The 16,738-nt window shown below is 45.9% G+C and overlaps 5 protein-coding genes across 5 annotated transcripts; 3 read left to right on the top strand and 2 right to left on the bottom strand.

Annotated features, from left to right (window-relative positions):
- Window positions 1-1,365: 1,365 nt before the first annotated feature.
- AOL_s00078g583 (uncharacterized protein) lies at window positions 1,366-2,887 on the bottom strand (the record flags this gene model as incomplete). The annotated part of the gene is made up of 2 exons (XM_011123846.1): window positions 1,366-2,082; window positions 2,147-2,887. 2 exons carry the CDS (start codon window positions 2,885-2,887, stop codon window positions 1,366-1,368), a joined length of 1,458 nt encoding a protein of 485 aa, XP_011122148.1.
- Window positions 2,888-7,032: 4,145 nt separating this feature from the next.
- Window positions 7,033-8,989, top strand: AOL_s00078g582 (uncharacterized protein; the record flags this gene model as incomplete). Its single annotated transcript, XM_011123845.1, has 6 exons — window positions 7,033-7,210; window positions 7,296-7,505; window positions 7,576-7,862; window positions 7,932-8,487; window positions 8,551-8,597; window positions 8,654-8,989. 6 exons carry the CDS (start codon window positions 7,033-7,035, stop codon window positions 8,987-8,989), a joined length of 1,614 nt encoding a protein of 537 aa, XP_011122147.1.
- Window positions 8,990-9,643: 654 nt separating this feature from the next.
- On the bottom strand, window positions 9,644-10,348 carry AOL_s00078g581 (uncharacterized protein; the record flags this gene model as incomplete). The annotated part of the gene is made up of 1 exon (XM_011123844.1): window positions 9,644-10,348. One exon carries the CDS (start codon window positions 10,346-10,348, stop codon window positions 9,644-9,646), a length of 705 nt encoding a protein of 234 aa, XP_011122146.1.
- Window positions 10,349-11,982: 1,634 nt separating this feature from the next.
- AOL_s00078g580 (uncharacterized protein) lies at window positions 11,983-13,385 on the top strand (the record flags this gene model as incomplete). The annotated part of the gene is made up of 3 exons (XM_011123843.1): window positions 11,983-12,169; window positions 12,240-12,322; window positions 12,384-13,385. 3 exons carry the CDS (start codon window positions 11,983-11,985, stop codon window positions 13,383-13,385), a joined length of 1,272 nt encoding a protein of 423 aa, XP_011122145.1.
- Window positions 13,386-14,008: 623 nt separating this feature from the next.
- AOL_s00078g579 (uncharacterized protein) lies at window positions 14,009-16,326 on the top strand (the record flags this gene model as incomplete). The annotated part of the gene is made up of 2 exons (XM_011123842.1): window positions 14,009-14,620; window positions 14,683-16,326. The coding sequence occupies 2 exons, from the start codon at window positions 14,009-14,011 to the stop codon at window positions 16,324-16,326; spliced, it is 2,256 nt and encodes a 751-aa protein (XP_011122144.1).
- Between the last annotated feature and the right edge of the window lie 412 nt (window positions 16,327-16,738).

Raw genomic sequence — 16,738 nt, 5'->3', positions numbered from 1 at the left:
TCGATCTGGTCATGCGACGTCAAAACAAAAGGTACCTTAGCTCTGGAAGTTTGAAATCTACCGACACGTATATCGATCGACGTTTATAGGCAGCTTGGGCATGGAGTATATGCAAGCGATGATTGGGAGCTAGGTTGCCAAGTGCTGGCAGGAGCGCCCGTTATGTATGTGCATGGATGAAGGGTTTTCGGTGCGCATCGAAGGAATCAAAACTGCATGAGCGGCACAGAGCCTTGATACCCCGCACTAAGATATCTTGAGAAGCTACCAAACGGTGTTGGTGTTGTCACCAGGTATCATTAATTGGCTTCGTGGATGGAAAAGTTGCCGTCGTGTGCTGATAGGGGATTCGCACGGGAAAAAAGGATCACGGAAGGCGAGGAGGAATAAGAAACATCTCGATTGGAAGAAATGTAAATTCTGCGGAGAAAACCGACGAAATTTGTCTATAAAAGGGCCTTGAAGTCCCCCATCTAATTTGACTTCTCTCTTCATCAGACAGATATCAGCCTGCCTAAGAATTACAAAATCTCCCAAACTCGAATTATTTTCTTAAGCTTTTAAAGCCCAACCCTCGAGACCTTCTTCGAAATGGATCCATGCTCTTGCACCTGCTGTGGTGGCCAATGTGGTGCCTGCTCTTGCACAAACTGCACTGTATGTTAAACAAACCTGGCCATACATAATTATCTTCCATTATGAAAATAATCACTACTAACATGGAACCAATAGCACTAAATGGCTTAATGTTAAGTCTACGGCCGTCCACGACAAGCTTATACGGCAATTAAACCCTCTACCTCCTTTCCACATCTGCCCTTGATGTGAATTCTTGCAGACAACAATCGAGTCTCGGTCTCCTGAACTTCTCTCCTTCCATTGCATTTCAGTTCATTCCGGTTCTACAATTCCGATCTTCAGTGTCCTTTTCGAAAAATGATCTACCTGAGTACTGGTCTCTTGAGGGGTTATGATGGGAGCTTGGGTTTTGGTTGGGCAAACCTAACTGCATGTTAATTAATTAAAGTTGGAATTGACAAATCAAAGATATCCCCTCCGAAGCCGCGTTAGTGATATATTGTGTGTGTTTTTTCGATTGGAATCAGTTTTAGCTAGATATTTAGCATGTTGTAGGCATTCCGTAAAATTCAACGCTACTTTGGCAGCAAAGAGCTTTGCAGACGTATCAAGTATTAAACCGTGTTTTCGATCTACAAGTATGAAGAACCTTGTGATTTTATGCCACGCTTATAGAATATTTTTCAGACTCTTGAAATCGGCTTAAGGATGAAAGCAAGAGTAGTATGATAACAATCAGAAGATTGAGGGGTTATAAAACGTGTACGGGTGGTGTGGCTCGCTGCGTCATGTCCTCGACCGCCGGGGGACCGCGCTTGAACGGCAAAGAGTATATGGAGAGCCCTCACGCTGAAGAATCTCCATAGCAAATGATAAGTTTTGGGTAGTCGTTGTTTTGACGCAGATCCATCGGTTGGAGTATGATTTAGCTTGTGTTTTGTGCTTGGCTTCAAGGAAGATCTGGTGAGCCACGTCGATCATGCTATCAAAGATTTCCCCGCCCTTTTCTGCTAATTCCATCTTGAAGATCTCCGGAAGATTAATATAAAACACTGGTAATCGATGACCCCCATCACTTTCCTTCATTCGAATGTGGTATTGAATGTTGTTGGTGAACTCCTCTCCGAGGTACCACTTCATGGAGCCTAATACCTGTGTGGTTTTAACTCCAGAATTGCCTGAACTGGATACGAATCCTGGAACTTGGTGAAGCAGGTTGAACTCGATTCCGTTTGGGAGTAGCTGAAGGTTTAAAGAAAGACCAAAAGTTTGCCCCGCTGCTTCTGGCAAAATACGGGTCCAATTCTGAACCTCAGGCTCCCAGTAAAAGACAGCAACTTTGTCGAGAGAGGTTCCTAAATTGGGAAAAGAAAAACCAGGTTTCGAAGTACGTTCTAGAGTTGAGAGAGCAGTGTTTTCGTCTGGAGTCTTTTCCCCAAGCATAGTTTTGGGGTGGGTTGTCGGAGTATGGCTATTTTTTGTGACGTGGGTAATAGTTGGGACCTTTGAGTTTTTCAAAACTGATCAGTGGCATCCGGCTTCGAGGATACCGGGGCCGGGATCTTACCTGGGTATTAGCAGTAGTATTTGGAGAGCTTAGCTCCGCGGACCTGCTGTTAGTTTCAACATTGTCGATATCGATCCAAGGCAAGATACGTTCATTGACGCCTAGCCACATTGACTTGCCTGACCAAAGTACTGTTAAAGGTTCATCTTCAGGTTCGAGAATCTGGGAGGTTTCTAGTCTGAGCCAGATCGACCCTCCCTCATTTTGGAAGCTCAGAACTTTAGACTTGGCATCGAGCATACCCTTTAACGCTAATTTAGCACCACTCGCAAATCCGAGAGGGTTAGAAGCATTTAACTCCGTTATGTCGACGCCAAAAACGAGGCCGCCGTCCAAAATTCGAAAATCAAGTCGCAAGCATCTACCGTCAAGGGGTCGACGTGTATCACGTGGAACTTTCTTCACGTTATAAAGTATGGGGCCAGCTTTAGGGGGTTTTCCGAAAACAAGAGAGGCAACTCTTCCAAATTGTGGTTTTGAGGGTTCGTCTAGCGGTTCTAGCTGAGGGGTATCGAGCTGCTGGATGGCCATAAGATGGACTCCACTATTCCTGATAGCGTATCGCACGCCAATCAGTGAGTCCAACTTCTCGTTGAGGACTTGAACCCAAGACCTTGTCTTTCCATCCCACAGACTTAATTTTGCTGGAGGAAGTTTCCCGTACTCCTCGGATATAACGAGAGGCAAGACTTTATAGCCAGTTTTGCCTCCGTCCGTTGCATCATAGCCTAGAGACGCCATGGTGTTAAGCCTACCGTTTAGAAGGCCTAGGTGTTAGCAACGGTTTCTTCTTAATCAGAATAATCGTGATGACAAATGGATGACACTGAAATAGAACGATTGAGAAAGAAGCTTCTAGGCATTCTTTCGTTGTCGCTCCTCACCATTCACCCTGGGGAGATAGTTCTGAGCTACCCCAAATACGAGCAGAGGTGTAGGTTCTGAAAGGGGACCAAGAGGGTCGAGGCCCACCTGCTAGGGCTTGGAAAGAAAAGCAACAAATAATCTGGTGACGTGAAGAATGAACTAATGATAGAATTGATGATATGGGTGTGGACTGATGATGAAAGTTGATGAGGGTGAGGTTATGGAGTGATGATAAGAAGATGGTGGGAGGTGAAGCGGCGAAAACATTGGTTTATCCCGCTCCTTATTCAAATATGAGGTCCAGTCTAACCTGAGAAGGGCTCACAGTTAGGTACTTAGTAGTCTAGTTGTTTAGGGTACTTAGTACTAGTTAGGACCCTTCCAGTTTCGCGTTTAGCGTCCCAAACAAAGATTATACCCACCTCAGCATGGCTCATCTCGTAAAACCCTGCTACAATCATCTCTAACTGCCACTAGAACATCATCCCTAAGCAGTCCGACCGGTGCCTATCACCTCTTGTAGGCAACTGATATGGTATCTGCCAGTCTTAGATGAACTGATAGCCTCCATTTGGACTAAACACATGAGGGCAGACCCCGAACAACTGCGCCCAAGGACTCGGTTTATATGGCGGAATGTGCCTCACAGGCCAGACGAGGCTAGACATAATTTCCCATCGAATAAATAATAGGCAAAAACCCGGTCCTGGCAGCTGTGGCATCCTTATAGGTTGTATCGGTTCGTAATGCTCTGACAGGACTGCTTCGTTAGCGTTGATAATGCTTCAAGGCTACATCACGGAAAGCTGGTATATGAAATCTGCTATAGCCAGATATCCCCATTTGTTCCTTTCGAAATGTGGAGAGCTAACATATATGTACATACAAGTAGTAATACTTCCGTGGAGTTCGTGATATTGAGACCGCATGGCCCAAACTGAGCAAGCAAAGAATCTTGGTAGAAGAGCCTGTTCAAACAAGACGATAGCTATCATTTAGTTTTGCATTCACTCCGGTCATAGGGCCAAACTAAGTGGGAGCTCGCCAGCACAAGAAATGTCACCGGGTGCTGATGCATCACCATACCGGCCCTCACATACCAGCCAAAGCTCATCTTGTATTACCGATATGGTGGTCATACCTCTTCGTGTGGACCGCATCTGCAATACGAAACTAGGCCGTACCATATCTCAAGGCTGGAAGGTTCGAAAAATATACCTCGCTGGTTCGGAAGGAGTCGATGTACAGCTACTTCGAAAGAACAGCGACATATACAGCACCCGTGCAGCATTTTTGAATTCCCAGCACCGAAGCTCTAGGTTGACGACAGGCGGTTGCATTGTATTATTCGAATAACGGCACAGTATAAATCCCTACGTGGTTGAAATTCTGTTTCTGAAGGTTAAGTTGCTCTCTGTGCTTAGCCTTCTGGAAGGAATGAATTTTAGTAGTGTGTTTGGCTTTGCTTGATTGACAAATCAACTTCGACAAACTGCTTTTCCCAGCCGAAATATTAAAACCTACCTTCAATTTTTTTAAATTCCGCGCTAAAGTTAGCAAGCATACAATGCATGGAACTTAGTAACTCGAATATTCGAACTTCATAGTATAAAAACTTGACAAGCTGCCCATAAATGTATAAGTTCTGAACCTGGTATAGCACCTACTCCCATCAGGTATAAAGTTGGTCATATGGCTTCAGGATAAAGCAATTCTAGTAGCTGCTTGCCAGTTCCAAAATCAAGTCGTACGTTCCACGGCCACTCGATGGTTGAGCAGAAAACGTTATCATTGCATTGCATGGCCGGGATGTTTAAGACAGTCTTGCCAAGCAGCCAATACGAAATGCAGGCCGGGGTCAAAGCAACCGATCCACGAATTCGAAATAAGGCCCCGCCTCAAAAGTCCGGCGACCCATGATTATGGTTACTTCGTTAACCCGCAATTGCGGAGTTTTTGGTCAGCTTCAGCTATGTTATATGTCAGAGATATTGGGAATACAGTATGCTGACCAACCCTGGATAATTGAACTCCAGATTGGCCACAAAATAGTCCATTACTCAGCTTATGATTTTTTCCGCGGGCCCACAATTACCCCACTGCTCCATTACTCCATTACAAAGAATAAAGTCGCCTTGGTGGCTTCGCTCGCACAATTGTGTCTAACTATGTCGAGGACGAGACTAAATGTGTTATGTTTCTGCATCAACTACCCGAGCCAAATTGCGGGGAAACCCCCAATGACGCCTGAAAAGTGCCCCCACGAACCTATCAGCCAAGTCATAGGCCAAGCCAATCTTTCCATCTTCTTTCCTAGATTTCATATCCTCGAACCGATAACATGCCGAAATTTCTACCAGTTCTTCAATGAATTACTTGAAAGCTTTCCGAAGTCTCGCATGAATGCGAGAACGCCTTGACTCAAATATTGAGCTTGCTTGTAGTGTATACATGCACTAGGTAAAATGTTTTTCCACCATCGATCGGATTGAGTATGTTGGCTTCATAAGTTTCTCAATTTACATTGAATCTCGGTACGTACTGCAGGCTTTCTCGCTCCATGGGAAATAGCCATTTAAGCGGAGGCGCCACACCTTGAAATAAAATGGGGGAAACTAAGAAAGTATATAAACGAAAGGAAACCACAAGAGTTCTGCCGCCACAGATCTCGAATCTATAATCTCAATCCAATCCTTATAGCTATAACACCAGGGAAACAGCGCCTGAATACATGCCCGGCAGATGCCAAATCCCAACATGAACCAGGGTCGCCTTCGTCGCTCCAATTCTAATTTTTCATAATAGGTATATACCTACATCATCATCTAACAAAACAGCAATGAGGGTTTTTCTCAAGGTAGCTGTAGCACGAGTCAGGATCGGCATATAAATTCGGTGGATACGGTTTTTCGGCCCTTCGGCCGAATCAGGAAAAGCAGCGATTTCCCCTCGGTCTGACCGGTTAAACACCCCTACTCCCCAGGCCAGGCTGCATCGAACAAGCATTCTCCCGAGAAAAAGCCAACCTTCTCGCTTGCATGTAGCTTGATAACCCGGAAAATTGACCTTGTTGTATTTTTGTATCAAAAAGGGAAGGGCGGGAACGCCGAATATCGCTACCCTCCTCTAGTTCTGCCCACATTATTTAGGCGCTTTTTCTTAAGCCTTTTGCGGGGAAGCACCTCGTATGTAACCTTTCCCACATGAATGGCATTGTTGCATGTTGCAATTGCAATTGCAATTGTCTTTGGTTTTAACCGGGGAGGGCTGTCTCGTCTTAGTTTCTCGAATATATCGCATTATAACAATACCTTGGATGCCTGGGAATACTTATCCAGTCTTGGTTTTTCCCGTAGTTGAAACATGTTAACAGATTCACCGAAAACATGTTCCATTACTCATGTCCGGCGTCCAAGCTCGTATTCAATTCTCGAATCGATTCAAGACTTGCAGAATTAATAACATCTAATATTATATGAGGCCAATACGCATTATACCCAGGTTCCTAACAACGCCTTTCTCCGTCTTGGCCAATGCTGTGGCCGTGATAATCAGATCAATTGAGAGTTTTCCCTTTTCCCCTTTGGTCAAGTGCCTGAATGACATGGGAATGTCGACGATGTCCGACCTGTCGGCTCTTGACTATCCCTGCTAGTATTACTTAACTTCGTATTACTAAGGCGAAGGTAAGATATGTAGATTGACGGTCTAAAGCTTTCTGGGCCGCTGTGGAGAGAAACTTTCTCGTCCCCATGACCTTTCATCAACGGATCCACTTCAATTTCTGGGGAAGCTTCAGAAACAAAATATAGCTTGCTCTTTCGAATCCCTCTTTCCCTGTCCCCCTCTCTCATCGAGGTTTATATAAAGGCTAGGAGGGTAGCTTCCCTTTGCAGTTGAGCTCTCACCTAGCTATACCGGTAAGCCTGTCGATAAGCTTACAAGGCAAGCTCCCTCTTGCTCAAGGCTGATACCTCTAGATCCCCCACAGGCAAGAATTAGAACCGCCAAACAAAAAAATGGCTCCCATGGGTGCACAAATCGGTAACCCAGCCGATCCAATCGTGACGGCTTTGGTTGAGCAGGACAAGATACCATGGTACAAGAAGAAAAATCTTAGATACCTATACCTGATCATGTTCCCGACATGTATTGGTATTGAAATGACGTCTGGTTTTGATTCTTCCATGATGAATGGTATGTGAAAATTCCTATGTACTGCCGATATGGGGTCAGTATTCGATCTATAGAACTAACCCAAAATATTTTGTTTTGTCCTCAGGTCTTCAGGCAGTCCAGAACTGGGATGAATATTTCGACTTTCCTCGTGGTTCAAGACTTGGTATTTTTAGCGCTTCATACAACTTGGGAGCTATTGTCGGTCTTCCTTTCGTCCCAATGATCTCTCATAGGTGGGGAAGAAAATGGACAATCATATTCGGATCCATAATCATGATCATCGGGGCCGTCATTCAGGGTGCAAGCCAGAATTGTATGTCCAATCCCAGCCCCAGATTCGCCCGTACCTACCCCTTCAATGCTAAATTCCTTGGATATTCTAGTTGCCATGTTCACTATTTCTCGTATTATTCTCGGTTTTGGTATTCCCTATGGCATTGTCGGTGCTTCGGCACTCATTGGTGAAACGGCCTATCCAAAGGAAAGAGCAACCTTGACGGCTGTATTCAATGCATCTTGGTTCATTGGGGCCATCATTGCGGCTTCTATTACCTTGGGGACATTTGCCATGCCGAATACTTGGAGTTGGAGAATCCCAAGTTTCCTACAAGTCGTTCCGTCATTGCTGCAAATTATTTTCATGCCATGGATGCCTGAAAGCCCTCGTTTCGTAAGTGGAGTTCCTGATTAAACAGCCTCGATCGAACTCCTCCACTAATTTCAATATTTCATCTCGCAGTTGATCCAAAAAGATCGAATCGAAGAAGCCCGAGATTTCTTCATTAAATACCATGCGGAAGGCGACGCCGACAGTGAACTCGTCAAAGCCGAAATTGTCCAAGTCCAAACTGCGATTACAATCGAACTCGAACACTCCAAACTTGGCTGGCGAGAACTTTTCAGAACTCCCGGTAATCGTCGCAGAGCCACCATCACTGGTTTCCTGGGTCTCTTCACCCAATGGTCTGGAAACACTCTCATCAGTTACTACCTCGTACGGATTCTCAACCAAGCTGGCATCACCGAGAAGAGCACACAAACTAGAATTAATCTTGGAAGAACATGTTGGGATTTCTTGAACGGTACTATTATTGCTCTCAATGTGCCGAGATTATTGAAGCGCAGAACCGGATATTTTATCTGTACTATTGGCTTGCTCTGTGTATACGTCTCTTGGACAATTTCTGCATCCCAGTACGCACAGACGAAACACCAATCCGCTGGTTATGCCGTCTTGGTTATGATTTTCTTGTACAGTCCGTTCTACAACGTTGGTTACAACTCTTTGACATACAGTAAGTTTCCTAACCTATGTTCCATCAGTGGTTCGCTTTGAGGGATACTAATTATGTTACTAGCTTACCTTGTCGAACTTTTCCCATACCACATCAGAACAAACGGAATTGTGAGTGTCACCTGCCAGGAATTCAAGCCTCTGGCTCATACTAACCCCGTTCTTAGGCATTTTTCCAAGCTTTCGGCAGATTAGCTGGCTTCTTCAACAACTTTGTGAACCCAATTGCCCTGGAAGCCATCGCATGGAAGTATTATATCACTTATTGCGTCTGGCTCGGCTTCGAAATCATCTTCGTCTACTTCATGTTCCCAGAAACTTCGGGACGTACTCTCGAAGAACTAGCCTTCTTGTTCGAGGGTTCTGAGAACAACGACATCCTGAGCAAGGCCACCGAAAAACAACTTGGCGACAATATTCACCTTGATGATGTTCCAGTTGTTGGAGGTCAGAAGGATGAGGAGAGGCCCGCTGTCCAGGAAATCGAAGCCACTGTGAGATAGGGAAGGTATCGGCCGGCCGGTGTCCTTTTTGTGATATGAATGTTATGAGTTAAGATTACATTTTATTTCATATTATACTTGTATATGGAGCGCATAAGATCTTAAGAGAGCAAAACTAGGAACAAATTGGTGGTAGCACAGGAAATTGAATGAATTGATATGATGGGACTGGATTGGAACCAGTCAACAAGTCAACACAAATCTTTGTTGCATTTCTCCATATATCGAATCGATACGTGAAGGATGTACTCTTGCAATCAAATAGCGGCTAACAACAGCCTTGCCACGCCTGCACGCCTTTCACAGTATACGTACATAGTATGGAGAACCAATGAGTTTTAGTTTATCTTATTGAATTCAAGGTATAGAGCTGCCCGCAGTGAATAAAGCTTGCGTCTCTTTATATTAACCAAGCGTCGCAATTGCGCAATTGAGGCATAAGGAACTAGGATGTGATGGCAAGGAACATTGAACCTAAAGCTGACCGGATTAGGTTATACAAGGGGATTGATAGATAGTAGATGCCTACCTAGGTAGATATGTACAGTCTAGAACTATGTAAAGGTATATGATGTCTATATGAAAGGATTCCTCTAGAAAGACCTCCAACTAATATCTGTTCCACCGTCCCCTCGTTGGACCCCACTCTTTGCGCTATGCTCTCCACTCTGTGACAGCGCCTTCCCACGAATCTTGTTCATTCTTGGGTACATCGAAGTCTCCGATAGCTTTAAGCCCCTGGCCATCATAATACCCTACCAACCTCCTTCCATTGCCCCTCCAACAATCTCCACAAAGTCTCTTCAACCCCAACCTTTTCACCTCCTCCTTGGCAATATTAAGCAGCGCCGAGCCTGACCCTTTAGCAAGTTTCCCAGCCCTATGGTCTGTCATCAGGAAAGCAAGAAAAATGAACGGATCCTTCTCATCCTGCTCCGGTATCACCGAACGAACGTACTCCGGTGACCTTCCCTGAAGTACCATTGCTCCGACGGGTATAGTAACTATCTCTCCTTGTTCGTTCGAGTATCTGTCTGCCAATGCGATAGGTATATCCTCCCTTTTGATATCGATTTCTGCTACATAGGCCTTATCCCAGTCTAACGGTGGCACTCCATGCTCCGATAGTACCTCCGGGGATGAAATGGGATACTTTTGGGAGGATAAATCGCTGTCTTCTACCATCTTCTTAACTTTGCTGACAGCGCCGGGTAGGTTGCTAGGAATATATTGCCATTGACTTGTACTCCCAATCGAAGCGAGGTAGGGAAGTGTGGAATCCCAAGCTTCGACGAACCAGCGGTCGTCACCAGCCGCAAGGGTGGCGGGGCGGAACTTGAAGGTATTCGTTGGGGACATATCTCGATACGAGTTGGAAATGTTTCAGAACTGTATATAGAGTATATCGGTATGTGTGTCGAAGATTATCGTGGCAACGGAGGAAGCCATTGACTGACTCACTATAACATTGTGAAGGGAGAGAGATCCTAGCTTTTGCGAAAGGATTCTCTGTCCCGATGTCGTTAGCTAGTTCGGCCGGGGTTCATTTCGCGTTCGGCGTTCGCAGCTTGCCGACGGGTTTTACATTGCATGACATGATTGAGGGGAAAAGGAAGTCTGGTTATGTGTTGAGCCCGGACTTCGAGAAGAGGACGAAGTTGGGTTTTGTGTTGTGGAATTCCACTTTGGTCGGATTTGCTCACAATGCACCAAAATTTGGTGCATTTTTTGGGCCCAGCGCGACAAACTCGGTGTGCTTGGGACTTTGGGCAACAAACTGGCTCGCAGGACTCTTAGGATAGTATATATGTTCTGTGTGCGCGCCCTTTACTTGGTGGGCTGGTTCTCGCAAAACTCTTTGGTGTTCTATTACGCATGAAGTATAGATACCTACCGGCTCGCGTTCGAGAGTTTGTCTTAATCCAAGCGGAATATTCCTAACTATGGTTCTGAAGAGAGGATTTAGGCATGCATGTGAAGTGAAGTCCTGCAGACGCATGCAGTCCGGATTCATACACTGGTGACAACGCAGCAAATACCGATGCAACCGGACTATCATGATCTCACTATTGGGGCGGGTTTCTGGGTGTCTCTGGCACCAGTAGCGTGCGTTCGTGATTTCATACCACCAAACCGAAGGACGCAGAAAAACGGTAACCTCTCCCTATAACCTTCATATTAGGATGATCTATAGTAATCATGGCACTGGGCAGGAATACCTCTCCAATATTGGAATGTAATACCATGCCGGCCAAAATTGGCAGTGCTATGTTGTTCTCTTCGCGAACCGGGCATGTCACCCGACGTTGCTTGTGCAACAATCTTCAGGCAGGGCAAGGGCATGCCTAAGGCAGGCCCATTCGGAGTTCAAACGCAGGGATGGATTACCCAGATCGGTGGGTTCTGCCTGTCACCAATCTGTCTTCCCCCGTGAGCAAGCCTTGAAAAATCCAGGTGGCGGTGGTGTCTGTAGCAAACAGTTTGCCAGTCGAATCAAACGGTGCTGCAACAGTCCAGTGCCCCTGAAGTAGGCATACCGGGTGAGATATGTCCCTCAGAGCAGTATATAAATATTTCGGTTGAGTTTGAAATAGGGATATATTTCAGGGCTTCCATATTGCTTTCCCCTTATGGCCTTGATCCCTTCTGTGCATTGGATTATTCCCATGAGTAGATTGGGGAAGGCAGAATTTTCTAGCGCCATCGGTACACATCTCGCCCTGTTGTAGACACTTCTTTTGCAGCGCTACAGTAAGGGGCAATCAGGAACCACAACAAACTCCTGGACGAAAATTGAAGCGCAGCACCCCTATGATCAATGTTGACCTAATCAAAGCGGCTTCAACCGATTGACATACCATCAAATCAGGATCTATTAGTGCTGCGTCTTTGGCGTAATTTGGTTGGTCCCTTCAAGGTTTATAAGCCGACCGTTTTCTATAACCCGCCTTCTACAGTTTCTAATAACCATCACATCTCAAAACAATATCATTATGCCCGGCGTTGCGGTTTGCCCAAGCACGCGGTGGAGCGAATTTCCTTTCTCGCAAGAGCACGAACGTTCGTTGAAGAGGTTTTTGCTCCCTCGTGAAAAGTATAGGCGGTACGGCTATCGGACCGGAAAGTTTAGCGAGGAGGAGCTTTTGCACAAGCATGAAGCGTACTGTAAAAGATGCGATGGTAAGTGCACTATTAAGTTGTGTATCGAAGTAGAGTATGTCATTAGAGTAAACTAACCTTCCCTTCCAAGCATTTGCTCTAAAGCCTGATGGCTCATTAGCTTACAAGCAGCAACTGCAATGTCGGATACATCCTGGGAAAAAACAACAACAGGTAGCTCAGCCTTGTTCCTTCGATAGAGCATACATTTCTTCTGTATAATAACCCTAGTTAGGATCAGATCTGGAGCTGCTGCCGCACGACGACTATCGAATATCCTGGTCAGCCCAGCGGCTGCCGCGTATTTTCCAGGCATGACTGGACTACCAACTCAGCTTTACCCCAAAAGTTCTGGGACTTGCATTATACCCCCCAATTCAAACCATCCGGTCAAAGAAAGCGAGCCCGAAAAGCTGTCTCATTAGATTGCGAAATGGCCACGAATAGATTCGACCATCCCGAGCTAATCAAGCTAACCCTGATCGATTTTTTCACCAAGGAAGTCCTTATCGACGACATAGTAAAGCCTCTGGTGAAGATCAAGAATATGATTACTCATATCCACGGAATCACCTACAAGGATATCATCTCAGCTTCGAACGCTTCAACAGCAATACTAGGCCGCGATGCAGCGAGACAAAAGATTTTTGAGTTTGTAGGACCAGAAACCATGGTTTTCGTTCATGGAGGGACGAACGACTTCTTGTGCCTAAGATGGTTGCACCCAGCTATCGTAGATACGCAGGAGATAGAAAGTCGAGTAAAGAGAATCGGTGATGATGAGCTGGATGGCTGGCTGGACGATGAAGGTACAGGCTTAGAAGCTATGTGCCGACTGATAACTGGTATACAGATTAGATCTGGGAGGACGAAGTACGGAAACGGGGTCCATGACAGCTTGGAGGACGCGATGGCCTGTCGAGAGCTGGGGATTTGGTACGCGGGTAACTTGAAGGGGGAAGTTGGTGTGGAGGATGCGAAAGGAGAGGTAAACGTACAGCAAGCTCCGACAGCGATTCCAGCAGAATCCATGCCGAACCGTCTAGAGACCGACCCGCCAGAGACCGACCCGCCAGAACCAATCACCAGCCTATCACCACTTGTCAAAGAGGGCCTGCAGTTCTGGGACTGCAAAGTTTGCAATCTAAAGGTGCCAAAGGTTGCCGAACAAGTCCATAGAACGGAGCCATCCCACCTTGCGACACTGCTTATGCTCGTGCAGCAGAAGGGAGGATAATATAGACTAAGGTTGTCTCGTCGCCAGACTCCTCAACTGTGAGACTAAGGTATACTCCTTTAAGGAAGGAGTTTTAGATTGGTATTTTAGTGCGGTCTTTCTTCCCCGTAGTTTTCTCTATAGTCTGTGATAGAAACCATGGTATCAAATTAGCTTCTACATGGTGGCAAGAATGTCGAACATGTATATTCTTATTTCAAATGGAAGATTTTCTCAGCAATGCAACTATAGGCTTTTCAATCTTCGTGACAATACAATGAACTTTGTAACTTGACTGTGATATATAATTTCTGCATCATAGCTAATTTCCCACATATTCCGACGAAGTACACTTGATGTCGATACGTATACTGGCTATCGATAGAGGACCGGTCTGCCTGTCATGTCTGACGTCCGTAACTGCTGTGCGTTTTTGATTTTGTGTTGCGTGTGATGTTTGTTGTTGTCGTTGGTGACGTGCCAAAACCGGCCCAAAGAATTTGTTTTGGTTTGCCATCCCATCAAAAACAACATCACCACCACCAACTATCGCCACCGTCTCCTCATACCACCACCACCACCACCACCGACTCCCAAATCCTTCGAAGACTTGTCCTAAATGCTATCTATCCTTAATCGCTATCATGGTCGGACGTCAAAAGATAAGACGCGGTCGCGGTACCGCTCGGAGAACTGTTTCTCGGTCGCCTGTGATCGGTGACACCGCTTCTAATATAAACAAGAACATCAATAACAACAACAATAACAACGATATCACCACCAACCATACCCCTCTCGCCCCACCTCCCGCTCTGCTAGAAGAACAACCTCAGGCTGCCCCTAAACTTATGCCGAAGCTTCCATCCTCCGGTGGCAGCTCTAAAAGGAAATTCGACGATATTGCAGAAGTTTCTTGGGACAGCGCAGATGACAAACCGTTACCAGAAGTTTCTTTTTCCGCCAATGCTTCAATCGTGACCGTATCGGAGCGCCCCTCCAGAAGGGTCCGGTCAACCTATACACTTGCTGCTAGTATCGCCTCTATCGAAAAAACAACTGGCACTCGCTCGCGACGAGCTGCTACTCTTGAGAAATCGGTTACTAGGAATCCATTATCATCAGGCTTCTCGAAACCGAACGACAGCGAAAAATTGGTTGTAAAGGCTCGTGATGGTCGGGAATGCTGGCTTTGTTCGCAATCGAACACTGTTATGTTAGAGACAGCTCACAATGTTGTCGCCTCTAATCGTGATCTCGTATGACTATTCATCCCATCTCTGTACGTTTGTGACTTCTGACTCATATGGGTTCAATCTAGTTCCTTAATTATCGTGATACCGTGGGAATTTTCCCTCCAAACCTTCGACATCTGGCATCTCCCCATAATCTCGTCACTCTCTGCAGGAACTGCCATTGTGTGTACGATTGCCAGCAACCTCGCTGGATTATCCTCCCAACAAACCTCCAATACTTTATCGATCACGAAACCGCAGACTACGAATCACGAATCAAAGCGGCTTCGGAAGGTCTTGTAAAACCCCGAAGTGTACCGACAGCTATCCAATACACCACGGCTTCCCCGACGAACCTCTATATGCCCTACTTCTTTGAAGAGTCCGTGATGCCGAGGATGGATACTAAAGATGTGGATAGCCGGTTCCCGAGGGCTTATGGTGGCGCGCCCACGACAATGATTTTGAAAGCGGGGCTTGGAATAAATCAGCCAAAAATAAAGGGACCTAAGAGCTCGTCTCCGCCATTTGCCACTGGTATTCCCGCCACTGTTCGGCATCAGGTTACAGCCCTATTTGAGCTCTGGGACAGAGATCCGCCGTCGCCGAGGAAACAGCCAAATCCTGCCGCGAAGGCTTGCATTAAGGAAGAAGACCAGCCACCAGGGTCAGAAGATGATGAGAACAGCCAAAGCGGTACGAAGAAGAGAAAATCTAGACCCAATGCTTCATGGAAGAAGAGGAAGACACCTCCATCACAGACGGTAGAGGAAGATCATCAAGACGAGCTAGCCGATATATGTGCACCCACAAAAAAGAAAGCTAGGATTGCACCAGCAGATAGGGCTGATCATTCTCCTGCCTCCCAAGCAACAACAGCTGCTACCAAGTCTGCTAGCCAAGACTCTCAATTCTCCTCCGTCGAGAGGAGGTACAATCTTCGCTCGCAGTACCGAACCCCACCCACATCTCCCGAATTTACAAACACGGCTCTTGTCAAAAAGGCTTCTCGCAAGTTGAATGCCGTAACCACCAAAAAAAACCTTACTAAAATCAACCGGGCTGGTTCTTCCAGTCGTGAGAGTGTTCTCGCGAAGCAGACAAAAAGAAAGATTGCTAAAACTAAATCGACTAAGAAAACCTCCAAGAAAGATGAAAAGAAGACGCGTTCTAAATCGCCAAAGGGGAAGGCAGCAGCTATAGCACCTCTCACCCCAAAATCACACCCCAGCCCTAACGATCCGATGCGAGGCAATGCCGTGGCCAATGCTGTGAAAGCAGCAACCAAGAAGCAAGCTCTTGGAGAATCACCACTGCAGCAAAGTGTTAAGCGTAGTGCCGCTTCTTTGTTCGCAGATGTCGCAGGAACTACTTCTGCGGAAGCCTTCTCCCTCGCCGAAGGTACTGGTGCCACCAAGAAGAGTATTAGCAAAAATATATCCAGTCTAGCACAACGTCTACCACCCGCCCAGTTTGATGAGAATCTGCCGGGCGAGGAAATGGCGGATTTCAATAGTGCTGCGAGCAATGTTGATTCACTTGACCCTCAATCTGGTGATTCTGACAAGGGTTGTGAAGATGAGCACGACGATGGTTATGCTTCGGATAGTGGGAGCGAACGGCCCGATAAACAAGACTGGGCTTGGGGGCCTGAGAATACAGCCAACGACGTAGTTGAAGCCTGCGTTGGATGGTTTGGTGTTGGGACTGTCGGGAATATTGCTGAATAACTATTTTTTTTGAAACGGAGTAATCTATTCCGAATAGCCTTATTAGGTTCGGGTAGGCACAACAAACATAACGTTATTGATTTTCGATTTATTATGATCTCGGAGGGAGTTTATGCTTTTAGTTTGGGCGACCTTTAAAAAACGGTCTGGGTTTTTTTTAAAATTTCTTTTCCAAAAAAAAGTTATGGGTTGCTTTTTTACGGACGGGATATTGTGTCATGGGTCAGGCTAGCATCCTTCGGAGTTTTGATTTTGCATCTTTGGGTTTCGGTTTCGGTTTTCTCTGCATGCATGGATGGCATTTCTATAGGCGTTTATTTGACTTGGTTTATTGCATAAGGTGTTTTATCACATTTATATGGCGTTATCTTTTTACACTACTATGTTAGCGTTCTTGCACAGTCTTCTTATT

The sequence above is a fragment of the Orbilia oligospora genome, assembly GCF_000225545.1.
Source record: "Orbilia oligospora ATCC 24927 unplaced genomic scaffold scaffold00078, whole genome shotgun sequence".
NCBI lineage: Eukaryota > Fungi > Ascomycota > Orbiliomycetes > Orbiliales > Orbiliaceae > Orbilia > Orbilia oligospora.
Note: the sequence above shows the minus strand (reverse complement) of the source record. Positions and strands in the feature narration are given on the sequence as shown.